Source organism: Zea mays, chromosome 3 (assembly GCF_902167145.1).
Source record: "Zea mays cultivar B73 chromosome 3, Zm-B73-REFERENCE-NAM-5.0, whole genome shotgun sequence".
Taxonomy (NCBI): domain Eukaryota; kingdom Viridiplantae; phylum Streptophyta; class Magnoliopsida; order Poales; family Poaceae; genus Zea; species Zea mays.
In genome coordinates this window covers 10160592-10173771 of record NC_050098.1, presented here as the reverse complement: position 1 = coordinate 10173771, position 13180 = coordinate 10160592, and the positions used below count along the sequence as shown (strand labels likewise).

At 46.2% G+C, this 13180-nt stretch overlaps 2 protein-coding genes across 5 annotated transcripts in view; one reads left to right on the top strand and one right to left on the bottom strand.

Moving 5' to 3' along the window:
- Positions 1-9667, bottom strand: part of LOC100193293 (transaminase/ transferase) — a 47736-nt gene extending 38069 nt beyond the window's left edge. The window contains exons 1-8 of one of the 3 annotated variants that reach the window (XM_008673907.4): positions 9275-9667; positions 9033-9148; positions 8888-8935; positions 8631-8759; positions 5021-5080; positions 4647-4803; positions 4259-4365; positions 4127-4185 (exon numbers count right to left, since the gene is read on the bottom strand). In XM_008673907.4, coding sequence (XP_008672129.1) covers positions 4127-4185; positions 4259-4365; positions 4647-4803; positions 5021-5080; positions 8631-8759; positions 8888-8935; positions 9033-9095 — 623 coding nt within the window. In that variant the 5' untranslated portion in view covers positions 9096-9148; positions 9275-9667. Of the gene's footprint in view, positions 1-4126; positions 4186-4258; positions 4366-4646; positions 4804-5020; positions 5081-8630; positions 8760-8887; positions 8936-9032 lie in introns of all 3 variants that reach the window. The other 2 variants (XR_563426.4, NM_001138434.1) reach the window with 2 other exon arrangements.
- A 695-nt stretch (positions 9668-10362) lies between these two features.
- LOC103649673 (serine/threonine-protein kinase STY13) lies at positions 10363-12566 on the top strand. 2 transcript variants are annotated; one of them, XM_023301957.1, is made up of 3 exons: positions 10363-11382; positions 11981-12110; positions 12196-12566. In XM_023301957.1, exons 1-3 carry the CDS (start codon positions 11150-11152, stop codon positions 12403-12405), a joined length of 573 nt encoding a protein of 190 aa, XP_023157725.1. In that variant the 5' UTR covers positions 10363-11149; the 3' UTR covers positions 12406-12566. The 2 variants fall into 2 exon arrangements, 1 of the variants encoding a protein (XP_023157725.1); XR_004857075.1 differs by lacking the exon at positions 10363-11382 and having other exon boundaries at positions 11925-12068.
- The last annotated feature ends 614 nt before the right edge of the window (positions 12567-13180 follow it).

The window sequence follows — 13180 nt, the reverse complement described above, 5'->3', positions numbered from 1 at the left end:
AGATTCTTGAGCTCCCCCTGGATTCGCCGACCCTCAGTGGTTGATGGCTCCGGCATCGCGCGGAGGAGCATCGCTGCTGCGGCCAGGTTCTGACCGACCCCACTGGATGCGGGTGGTGGCCTGACCCTGACGTCATCGGCGACGCGGTGCTGGAGACCCTGGGGCAGGTGACGTATTTCTCCGGCCGGGGGTTGGCCCGCCCATACCTGCCCGACGTCCCGGCGGATCGGCTCAAGCGCTCCTGCTCCCTCGTCGAGCCTGGCCTGCGCCCCGCGGACTTGCTCGAGCTGTGGGTCGTAACCCCCCGCCGGAACGGGGACCACAGCTAGCTCCCGCGGGATGTCAGCGCGAGGCACCGGCCTAGGGAGATCGCCGTCCTCTGGCATGCCGAGATGATTGCCTTCGGAGGGACCCCCTAGCTCGACGTGGAAACATTCGCGGCTTGGGCCGCAGTCCTCGTCGTCGAGGCTGCGGCTACCGTCGGAACAGTCGGAGAGGCAGTAGTCGCATGCGGTCATGAAGTCCCGCATGGCACTGGGGTTGCCAAATCCAGAGAAATCTCAACAGATGTTGGGATCATCGTCTTCCTCGGACCCAGAGGGCCCGTAGGTCGAGACGTCCGTCAACTGGTCCCAAGGCGACCGCATGCGAAACCCCAGAGGGTTTGAACTCGCCTCTACGAGAGTGCCCGCCAAAGCAAGGTCGCTAGGCGGGTTGAGGCTGAGTCCAAATGACGTAGGATGGGAATCGGTCGGTACCTTTTGGTCGTCAAGCGGCGATGAAGTCACGTCGATGACTGACTGCACCGTCGCCTCAGGTACGAGGGCGACGTCCTGCAAGCTTTTCGCAAGCGCGCTGGCGTCGTCCACTTGCTCGGGTTTGGCGTGTGGCGGGGAGACGGCGCTCGCCTTCGTCTCAAACGCGAGGTTGACGCCCGACGCGCCCCCCGTTGGGGGGCTAGGGACGTCGACTCGCTCGACAGCCGACGAGGCGCGGCCTCCTGCTTGGCCTTGGTTGCCCCGCCTCCTCCTCCGTTGGCGGGGGAGAGGACGGGGCGAGCTCGAAAGTCGTTCTTCCACCACGCGGGGAAGACGTCGTCGATTCCGCCGCCGGAGGGCGGGCTGTCGGCCGCCATTGTCGTTGTCGCGCGGCGGTGGAAGGAGTATCATGTCGTAGCTGCCATCGAAGGACATGAACTCAAGGCTCCCGAAACAGAGCACCATCCCGGGTTGGAGAGGTTGCTGGAGACTGCCCATCTGGAGCTTGACGGGAAGCTGTTCGTCAACACGCAGCAGGCCCCTACCTGGCGCGCCAACTGTCGGCGTTTCGAGACCGGGGGTCCCTCAGGCCGACGAGTGAGTGTCGCGTGCCCCAGCCCAGATGGGTCGAGCGCGTGGGCGAGCACAAAGGGGGGAGAGAGCGAGGCGGCCGGAGTCCGGCGTGAGAGAGGTGGGAATCCCGCGGCCTTCGTGTTCGTCCCGCGCCCAGGTCGGGTGCGCTTGCAGTAGGGGGTTACAAGCGTCCACGCGGGAGAGGGAAGCGAGCGGCCCCAAGAGAGCGTCTGTCCCGTCCTCGTCCCCGCGCGGCCAACCCTCTCTAGGAGGGCCCTGGTCCTTCCTTTTATAGGCGTAAGGAGAGGATCCAGGTGTACAATGGGGGTGTAGCAGAGTGCTACGTGTCTAGCGGGGGAGAGCTGACGCCCTAACTACATGCCAATGTGGCAGCCGGAGAGATCTTGGCACCCTGCTGGTGTGATGTCGTGGCCGTCGGAGGAGCGACGGTGCCTGGCGGAGGGACAGCTGTTGGAGCGGTCGAGTCCTTGTTGACGTCCACCTGCTTCCGTAAGAGAGCTGGGAGCCGCCGTCGTCACAGAGCGTGCGGGGCGCCATCATTGCCTATCTGGCGGAGCTGGCCAGATGGGACACCGGTCTTGTTCCCTGCGGCCCGAGTCAGCTTGGGGTAGGGTGATGATGGCGCTTCCCGTTGACGTGGCTGGCCTGCGCCCTAGGCTGGGCGATGTGGAGGCTCCTCTGAAGCCGAGGTCGAGTCTGTCTTCCATGGCCGAGGCCGAGTCCGAGCCCCTGGGTCGGGCGAGGCGGAGGTCGTCGGCAGAGGCCAGGGCGGAGTCCGAGCCCTGGGGTCGGGCGGAGCGAAGTTCGTCGTCTTCTGGGGCTGAGCCCGAATCCGAGCCCTGGGTTGGGCGGAGCAGAGTTCGCCGTCTTCCGGGTCTTAGCCCGAGTCCGAGCCCTGGGTCGGGCGGAGCGGAGTTCGCCGTCTTCTGGGGCTGAGCCCGAGTCCGAGCCCTGGGTCGGGCGGAGTAGAGTTCGTCGTCTTCCGGGACTTAGCCCGAGTCCGAGCCCTGGGTCGGGCGGAGCGGAGCTTCCTATGGTGCCTTTGGCAGGGCCTGACTGCCTGTCAGTCTCACTCTGTCGAGTGGCACTGTAGTCGGAGTGGCGCAGGCGGCGCTGTCCTTCTGTCAGACCGGTCAGTGGAGCGGCGAAGTGACGGCGGTCACTTCGGCTCTGCCGGAGGGCGCGCGTCAGGATAAAGATGTCAGGCCACTTTGCATTAAATGCTCCTGCGGTTCGGTCGGTCGGTGCGGCGATTTAGTCAGGGTTGCTTCTTAGCGAAGGCAGGGCCTCGGGCGAGCCGGAGATGTGTCTGCCGTTGGAGGGGGGCCTCGGGCGAGACGGAAACCCTCTGGGGTCGGCTGCCCTTGTCCGAGGCTAGGCTCGGGCGAGGCGTGATCGAGTCGCTCGAACGGACTGATCCCTGACTTAATCGCACCCATCAGGCCTTTGCAGCTTTATGCTGATGGGGGTTACCAGCTGAGAATTAGGAGTCTTGAGGGTACCCTTAATTATGGTCCCCGACAAATCCCTATAAACCAAACACCCCTAAACTACAATAAGGAGCAGAATTGGTTTGCAGGGAGCAAAAGTTAGACATGTTTGGACTCCATTCTTTATGCTACCACTTTCAAACGCGGTTGGCTAATCGCAGCTCCACGACAAAAAAAAACTTATGATATGTTTCTTTAAAGCGGGGAAATGTCCTTTTAGGACTAGTTTAGTAACCTCATTTTTCTAAGGTTCCATTTGTTTTCTTTCATTTTGAGGAATTAAAATTTTACTAATGGAATAAGTTATTTTTTTAGAATATAACATTCCACCACTTTTCAAAGTTATCATATAAGACTATCTCAAATTCATGGGGTGAGAGATGGAAATTGAATATATAGATTTACATGCTATTTTTCTGATGTACAACTTATAGTACACTCTTCTACTTGCGCCGCTATAACATAAATGTAGTATATAATTATCTCTCTCATATGATTTAAGATAATATACAAATATATTACATATATAAATATATGAACTTAATTAGTTTTGTCTAAATCATAATTATTAAAATGGAATTCAATTCCAACGAAACAAACGGGACCTAAGAGATTTTTATTTTCTAAGGAAAATTAGTTCATTTTCTCTTGTAAAATAAAAATTCCTTGGAAAAATAGAGTTGTTGGACTAGTTTGACAACTTCATTTTTCAAGGGATTCCTTTTTCCAAAGAGAAAATGAACTAATTTTACTTAGGAAAATAAAATCTCTTGAAAAATATGGTTGTCAAACTAGCCCTTATTAATCATTAGTTCCTCAACATGGACCTGAACTCCTGACTCTTTCAGGCAAACATAAACCCTGCATCACCAATTTAGACCTCAAATCGGATTTCTAAAGGCTTAGAAGCTGAGATGAGTTTGAATAAGAGAACTTATCGCAAATCAAAAAAACCAAGCACAAGATAACTGGATTCGACATATCCTGACACAACATATCTATGCATGACCACAACTTTCTGAGCCTCCTATGGGCACAATCTTCTGGCTTTCCTGTCCTTGTGGAAACAGCTAAGATGTATCCTAGAACTCCTACCTGTGTACGCCACCAGAGTGGCTTTCATTTTGATACTGTTTCAAGAGGAGGGAGTAGAGTTCTAATGGCTTATATGATCTGTCCCTACTACAACCGTAATTCACGGCTCTTCTCAGTTCTTTCTAACAGGTACCACGAAATACTATATTACTGCTTTTGAAAAATTATTGCTTTACAGTATTGACTTACTCATAGGTATTGTCAACCACAAGCCATGCACCAGCGTTTTTGCACAGATCTGAAATCCTCTGGAATGACAATGCAATATTAGAAAATATTGAATAGTGATTCCAAACACAAGTGTTCGTGGAGAGAAATGACCTCAAGCATAGGCCTGGGAATAAAAGCTCCAGAGGGGTTACCCGGATTCACAACGGTAACAAGTTTAGGGATAGGGTCATTTTCTTTCAGAACCTTCTCCAACCAATCTGCAGTTTTAGACATAATTGTAATGTATGCTTCCAAAATGAAATGATATCAATTACGGTCAATGCATAATTTCTTATACTAGACGTGTTGCATTTTACAAAAGCATATCCTTCTCATCAGCTAAAAGATAATGTAGACTTGTAAGGGAAATTGAACATGTCCCAATGAAGCAGATGTTCTTGAATCAGCACTGAGTAGAACAAATTTCTTAGAGCAGACTGATATAAGACATCTCACCAATTTTTCCAATGCAACAGGAAGAAGAGGAGAGTCATCTTACCAACATCAGGATGAAGTGTCTTGGGATCAGAACCACCAACTAATATGTCAGTAACACCTGTCATCTGGAATGACATGTAGGCATTGAAATAATATGGTGCAAACATGACAACAGAATCACCGGCATCACAAAGAGTGAGGACCAAGTTCACAAAAGCCTGAAAAATCAATGTAAGAAAAGACCAGATAATAAGACAAGATCAAGGTTCAGGAGTAAAACAGGAAAGGAAGAGTGTGCCCCCAAAGAAGTAATCAACATAAGTAAATTGATTTCCCAGTAAAAAAACATATGTAAATTGAGAAACATAAAGTCCAGTTTGAAAACTTTACAAGGCAAATAGAGAACATATAACACACTGGATGAGAAGTTTTTACTTGATTTGCACCAGCAGTGACCATAACTGATGACTTAGTAAGCTTATTCTCTCTGCGTAACTGCAAAAAAACACAGTAAATATCAGGAAAGATATACAAGATGCTTGCAATGCAGTACGAATTTTTATAGATTGGTGCTCCAAAGACCAATAAAAATCTTAGCCCAATAAGTTACAAAACAGTGGAATGAATTCTAATGCAATGTGGAGCATTTAGGCTAATGGTTAGGGCACCTAAAGCATCTCACGATTTAATATTAGGGCCTGTTTGGGTACAAGGGTTAATCAATAGCTAGCTAAAATTAGCTCTAATGCATCCAAACAGGAGGGCTATTTTTTTAGCCAAGTCTTCAACAGTTATTAGCCAACTAGCTAGTCGACCATAACCTCTTTGGTCCTTCTGTTCCTTCTAGTATAAATATGTCGAATTTACATATGAATAAATTAAATGATGAGGATCGAGCTTTGCTCACTGGCCCTTTTACTATTGAGGAAATTAAGAAGGTTGTGTTTGGTCTAAAACACAACAGCGCCCCTGGTCCTGATGGTTTTCCAGCAGAATTTTTTCAAGATTTTTGGGATCTTATTCATATTGATCTGTGAAATTTATTCAAGGATTTTTATGAAGGTTTGCTTGATATTAAAAGACTTAACTTTGGGTTAGTGACTCTTTTACCTAAAGTGGATAACCCTGTTGAAATGAAAAATTTCAGACCTATCTATCTCTTGCATGTCTGTTATAAGATCATTACCAAAGTTTTGACTAATAGACTGGCTATCTGCATTACTAAAGTGATTAGTGAGTATCAATATGGTTTTATTAAAGGGAGGTACATTACGGATGGTGTGGTTTCCCTTAATGAAATTCTTCATGAAGTGAGACAGAAAAAACAAAGTGGTGTGGTTCTCAAAAGTGACTTTAAAAAAGCTTGTGATAAAGTGAATTGGCAATTTCTTCATTACATGATGGAAAAAAAAGGTTTTGGTGATATATGGTGTGATTGGGTTATGAGAACTGTCAGAGGTGGTAAAGTTGCCATCAAAACTAATAATGTTGTGGGCCCTTATTTTTCTACTCATAAAAGTGTTAGACAGGGAGATCCTTTCTCGCCTCTTTTGTTCAATCTTGTTGCAGATGGCTTGGCTTGTATTATTCAGAAAGCTCAAGAAAGAGGTCTGATCCGTGGTTTAATTCCTCATATTATACAAAATGGTTGTTGTTGTCTTCAATATGCTGATCATACTATTTTCTTAATTCAAGATTGTTTGGAGGTGCTAGAAATCTTAAATTTATTCTTTGTCTTTTCGAGCACATGTCTGGGTTGAAAATTAATTTTCACAAAAGTGAAATTTTCTGCTTAGGGGATGCTAAAGAGTTTGAAAATGTGTATGCTGATATTTTTACTTGTCCTGTGGGGCATCTTCCGATGAAATATCTTGGTGTCCCAATTGATAACAAAAAAATCAGTAAGTCTCTTTGGTGTCCTATGATGGAAAAGATGGATAAAAGGCTTGCAGGTTGGCAAGGAAGATTTTTAAGCTTGGGGGGTAGATTGACGTTATTAAATAGTTGCCTTTCTAATGTTCCTCTTTACATGTTATCGATTTATCCGGCTCCTAAATCCATTATTAGGAAACTGGATTTGTACAGGAAGAGACTTTTATGGCAAGAAGGTTCGCAATCAAAAAAAAACATCTGGTTAACTGGAATTCTGTCTGCACGCCTAAAAGTCAAGGTGGCTTAGGGATTTTGAATCTGGATTATATGAATGACGTCTTGTTGACGAAATGGCTTTGGAATATTGAAAACTCAAATGGTTTATGGCAAAAGATAATTACGAAAAAATATATTAAGGGAAAACCTCTTATCTCGGTTAAGCAAAGACAGAATGACTCTCAGTTTTGGAAAAAACTTCTAAGTCTCAGAGAAGTTTTCTTTAAATATTGTAAAGTTGTTGTTGGTAATGGTTGTAAAACTAGTTTCTGGAAGAATCTTTGGATAGGTGATTATTCTTTGGCAGATAATTTCCCTGTTCTGTTTGACTTGGCTCTTGATAAGGATATTTCGGTAAATAAGGTCTTGACCTCGAATTTTGCTGCTCTATCCTTTAGAAGAAGAATGGTGGGTAATCTTCAAGTGTTATATGAGGATTTAGTTGATTTGTGTGCTCATCATAATCTGTCAGTTCAAGAGGACAGAGTGAGGTGGTGTATTGGCAACAAAGGCTTCTCTGTTAATTCTTTATATAAGAAAAATACGATTGATTAGGTGGCTGTTCCTTACAGGTTCTTGTGGAAATCTAAGTTACCACAAAAAATCAAAGACTTCATCTGGCTGGTTGTAAGGAATAAAATTCTTACAAAAGATAATCTGAAAAAAAAGAAATTGGCATGGTTCTAGTGCGTGTTGTTTTTGTGGGGGTCTTAAATCGATTGAACATTTGTTTTTTAAATGTTCCATTGCTAGATTTGTGTGGAGAGTGATTCAAATTGCCTTAAATCTTGATTTCATTCCAAAAAGCATTGCGGAGTTATGTGACAGATGGTTGAACAGATCTAAAGACAGAATCTCCAATTTAATGATATTTGGTTGTGGAGCTGTTTTTTGGGCTATTTGGAGAACCAGAAATGATTGGTTTTTTGGTGATAAAATTCTCCTTGATCCTGCTAACATAATATTTCTCTGTTGCTTTTGGTTGGATTCTTAGGCTATTCGTCAGAGAGAGAAGGAAAAAAAGATGGTGGTCCAAGGAAGCAGGCTAATCAGAAAGATAGTAAGTGAAGTGATGTGTCGGACGTTTGGGTGGTGTCCGAGAGATCGTCGCATTTCTGGATGAATGGCGATTTTGGCTCATATCTGTGGTTGGCTGACGCTTAATTCTAGGTTGTTCTTTTGGTGAACTAGTTAAAACTGGTTTGTTAGCCTCGTTGCTACGCTTTTATCTTAAGTCGTTGTAATAAGCCTTGCTTAAAAACTCTGGTCGTGTATGGATAGAGTTTAGTGGTTGTTGATCCTTGCTTGTCTAGTTTGATAGTGTAAGGTTGCTAGCATCACTAGGTTCTCTATTGTCGATGGGTTGCGGCTCATCGTTCTTCATGTAATGACTCTTATCCTATTTCTTAATGAAATAGGGGGCTCTGCCCCTTCGTCAAAAAAAAGCTAGTCGACCATAACTAATTTTTAGTACAGCTAGTAATTAGCCATGTGTACCCAAACAGGCCCTCAACTGTTAAACAAACAATAAGGCAGAGAGACTTTGCAACTCTTAGCTCCATAATTTTCTCATCCGAAATTCCAGGAGTCAAACAATAAAGAGTTTTATGAAACATACTGCCCATTCAGAAAATTAGATGCTTCCCTTGTTTTTTTCAGTCAAAAAAAAAACAAAAGGACTTGTTGGAACCTTTTTTTTACAAAATTAATTCTGAAACATTGCATCAATCACTTGAGATTCTGATGCGACTCTCAGAGTTGAGATCAAATATCTCCATTAAAATTTGGTGACAATGTAGTGGGTTAGAAGCAGGACCTTTAGTTCCGAATGGCAATGGCCTTCTTGGTTTAGTGTATGGACAAAGCATATTATGTATTCTAGATAAAAAGAAGTTACCTTTTCAAAAAGTGCTTCTCGAAGCTCGGGAAGACCATCATCAGAGCCATATTTACTGAGCGTTGGTTCCCTAATTATTTTTTCGACCTTAGCCATTGCTGACTCAGGAGGTTGCCAGTAAACAACTCCCTGCATTCAGAACGGAAACTAATTTCTCGGAAATATCTCGTTTTGTGTTTGTGCCATTGACCTTAAGATCACCGTCACAAAACACAGTCTCGTTGCACAACCAAATCCAGCAAATTATGGTCAGATACCTGCGCAAGCGACATGACATCCTTGGCCCCTCGAAGCAGTTCTTGTATCTGAAAAAAAATGGACGTCATCAGGAACAACTCGCCAAAGAAACCAAGAAACTCAGAGCCAAGATGCGATTCTGACGAGGTGGGAGAAATTCGTCACCTTGACCATGACCGGCGCGTCCGTCTCCACCGCCCTCCTCGCCAGTTTAACGAAGCTACCCATGTCTCCGTCTCCTGCTCAGGCCGCAGCCCTCCTCCTCCAAGAGGAAGAAAGGACTGGAGATTTCGTGGAACAGTCTAGAGTCAGAGATCCAAGGATACCAACCAAAAGAGCAGCAGCGAGTCGAAAGACATCTGGAAGATTGGGTGCTAAAGAATTGCCCCGCCCCCCGAGGCAACAACCTCTGAGGTCACCCGCTGATCCCGAGCACGCTCACCAACTCCGCCCTCCCCTCTCTGTCGTCCCAAGTCCCCTGCCCCAACAAGGCAAGGTCTCTAAACAAAGATACATGAAGTGAAGACAGACAGGGAAAACTGAAAGGTTCGAGGGGGGTTGTTTACTCTTTTTCTCTCTCTTTTCCTTGTCACTCTTTTGATCGTGTCCGTCTGTCTATTTCTCTGTTCTTTTGGCGTTGCGGCGTGGATAAGAATTCAGGCTCAGATGCGCCTGCGTGAAGAGACAAAAAAAAAAGCATTTTTTTTCAATGCAAAAGTAATGTGCCATCAGTCCGTCTGCGGAGAAATCGCCAAAATGTCGCGGCCGATTGAGATTCTTCAGATTCAGCGTCTATAGGCAGCACTACCAGTAAACGCAAGCGTTTGATAGACAAATATCAAATTGTTTTTGTTGCGAAATCCAGTGCATGAGTATGAGCTGGCACAGGAAACTGCTTCATACAAGTGGGTGACTGAAGACAAAACTTTAGCATTACTAAACTCTAAAACCCTAAACCCTAAGTGGCTGTTCGTTTTGAATTAAAGCCATAAGTTTGAACTGTTGCTGGTGCAATCTATAGAGACAGTAGAATCCGGTATAAACTAAAGCTAATCGAACAGGCTATAAATTTGAGCGTAGTACTTTGCTAGGGCATGTACAATCTAGATTCTCTTGATCAAGAGATAATATGTGTCGTGTAGAGGCGGTTTTTCGTGAAGAGCCTGTTTTTTGTATTTTTTATATTTAACTTTTAGAGATCACTCAAGAGATAGAGTATTAAATAAGATTGTAACATCTTAGGACAAAACTTAATGCACCTGTTGGGATTGGTAGATTGGTAGAGGACACAGGAGAGCCTCGCTTTATTTGTATCGCGGCCCGACTTAGAAGCACGAGGCCGGAAGTGCCCAGGCTGCTCACGCCGCGTGCCGCGTGCCGCTCCGCGCTTGTGCACGCTGAGACCCGGCTCGGCTGCGTCCGATGGGGCACCCTTCGGGGGCGACCGGGCGAGGAGGTTTTGCAATCGGCGTCCGCAGACGCACGGCCCTTTCCTTGCCACTGCTGGTCCCCGTCATCGGCGTGGCGCCTATCTCTACTACTATTATGTGAGCACTGTAGGCGTCCACTTCGCACGGTGCACGTTCTGCCTCTCCCCTCATGCCCACGGACGAACGCTCCGCGAAGCCACAGCCGCCATTCCCGCCGCCCCGCCGCGCATTCCATCCTCAGCCCGCGGCAGAGTCCTCTGTTCCCAGCAGCGCCTCGCCCCGCCCCGCATCACTCCCGGCCGCGCATCACTCCCGCAGCGCCCCGCCCCGCCGGCGCATCACTCCCGGCCGCCAAGCCCGCTTCCCGAGGCCGCCAAGGTTTCCATCCCGCCGCTCGCTCAAGGGTTCCATCCCGCGGCCGCATCCAGCGCATTCCATCGCGCAATCACCGCTCGCTCAAGGGTTCCATCCCGCGGCCGCATCCAGCGCATTCCATCGCTCAAGGGTTTCCATCCCGCCAAGCCCGCATCCAGCGCATTCCATCCCGAGGCCGCAAGGGTTTCCATCGCGCAATCACCGCTCGCGCATTCCATCGCGCAATCACCGCTACCGCATCCATGGCTTCAATCGGTTGCCCCCGCGATCCCCTTCCATCCATGGCGAGGTCGCTGGTTATTTTTAACAGTCCACCGACAGCACTCGCTCGCACTAAATCCTTTCGCTCTCAGATCCTGCCCCTCGCTCGCCGCCCAATCAATAGCTCAGACGTTGCCTCGGTTGTCCTGCAAGTTTGTGGACCCCGACAACGTCGTTTCCTCCGCTCTAGTGGCGCGTCGCGTGCGGTCAGACACGATGAGTTGCGGCAGCGATGTGTGCCGGGACAGCTGCAGTAGTAGCGGCAGCGAGGAGTTCAGGCGGTCGTGGCCCAGCAAAGTCACCGCTGATGATTCAGTGGCGCCTGCCCGGAGCTCGGATGTCGCAGCGCCGGCATCGTGGATTGATAGGAAGCTGCTTGTTGATCCAAAGATGATGTTCGTTTGGGACAAGATTGGGGAGGGAGCTCATGGCAAGGTCTACAAGGGGAAGTAAAGATGTATTTGAGACGTGCATACCCGTGCTTATTTTTTCACATGTCTTTGCTCCAAGCCACAGCTACTTTATCAACTGGGCTGATTTTGAAGTATCTGCTTTAGTTGTCTCGAATTAAATGTGTGTTATGCACCAGACCCTTGCAAAAAATGGCTATTAGTATGCTTTAAATTAATTAGTTTCTCAGGGTGCCCAAATCCTCCATCTGTTATAGTATCAAGCAGATTCATGCCTGGTACTCACTTCAAGCTTCCAAAGTTCCAATATTTTGTTGAGATTTTAGCAGGCAGGAGGATGTTTTTTGTCAAAACATTAGCTATGAGCTGTGCGATCCTTGAGAACCTTGGAGGAAATGTTAGTCGTGATGGCAGTACAGAGTATACCTCCAATAATCTCCTCTCTAGAGAAATATTAATATGTCATAGATGACTGTTGGTAACATCACAAGTTCAGATGTCATTGTCTTCACATGAGGAAGCTTGTGCCATAATACTTTGTATTTTTTTCTATTCTTATTCACCAGTTTCTATCATTTGCCCTTTAGAACATTTAAGTCATATCTGTAATCCTGTTTTTCTTGTATGCTTCAAATAGGTACGGTGATCAAATTGTAGCGATAAAGGTTCTTAACCGTGGCAGTATCCCTGAAGAAAAACAACACTTGAAGGCTGTTTCATCCGAAGTAAATATGATGTGTAAAGTGAAACATGAGAATCTTGTCAAGATACTTCCGGGTCTTAATGCTAGCTTATGTGATTCGTAAATTGTTAGTTCTTTTGGACCTCACAACCGTTTATGCACTCCTGCAGTTTATTGGAGCTTGCAAAGAACCATTGATGGTGATCGTTAGTGAGCTACTGCCAGGAATGTCACTGAAAAGTTACCTGCATAGCATCCGGTCTAGCCAACTAAATACACACACTGCAATAAGCTATGTAGTGGACATAGCTCATGCACTGGACTATTTACATGCCAATGGCATAATACATAGCGACCTGAAACCTGGTAAGGATGCTTAAGCTAATTGACTTTTGGCATTCTACGCTTTGATCCTTTAGCACGAGCACCTTAAGTATGAGTTTACAATCTGAACAGTTAGTGTTTACATGTATTTTATTTTTATGCAATATTTATACTTGTTTTGTATGTGTTTATTCCGATAAACATCCGAGGGACGCAATATCTTGTCGTTTGATCAAATTGTAGCGATAAATGTTTTCCTCACGGTTCCGTTGCAACGCACTGATATCTTTTTATGCAATATTTATACGGTTCCGTTGCAACGCACGGTCACTCACCTAGTAGATGGTTAAATAGATCGTGTTCGTATTTAATGGATTGGCCCGAAGCATGGTTTATTTAATAGTGTCGGACCGAGAGTCGTACCGTATTTAGGCCGCTGTCTTAGCCTGCAGTGTCAGTCTAATCCAACACGATTATATTTTTTATTTTACAAAACATAATATATTTATATTTAGATTTTATATTCGCTATTTACAACAAACACACTAGAGTTTTACTCGTTAGCCTCCTTCATATAGCGTTTTGTGCCTTGCATCACGAGGGCGTGAGTTTAAAATCCCATCTCACGCGGTTGTTTGATATTTTTGTGATTTAATCGGACGTGTGGACAGATTAGGCCATATTCGGTTCTATCCTAATTCATATGGATTGAAGGGAATTGAATGAGTTTCAATCCCTAGTAAATCAAAATTCCCTCCAATCCGTATCAGTCTCCTCCAATCCATATAAATTGAAAATAACCGAACAAGCCCTAGCGGGCAGCACGACTAC

Bases quoted from the DNA above. Each gene is read 5' to 3' on its own strand.
- LOC103649673 (XM_023301957.1), top strand. From the start codon at position 11,150: ATGAGTTGCGGCAGCGATGTGTGCCGGGACAGCTGCAGTAGTAGCGGC. The intron at 11,383-11,980 runs GTAAAGATGTAT...TGCTTCAAATAG, and splicing joins GGCAAGGTCTACAAGGGGAA to GTACGGTGATCAAATTGTAG. The intron at 12,111-12,195 runs ATACTTCCGGGT...GCACTCCTGCAG, and splicing joins AACATGAGAATCTTGTCAAG to TTTATTGGAGCTTGCAAAGA.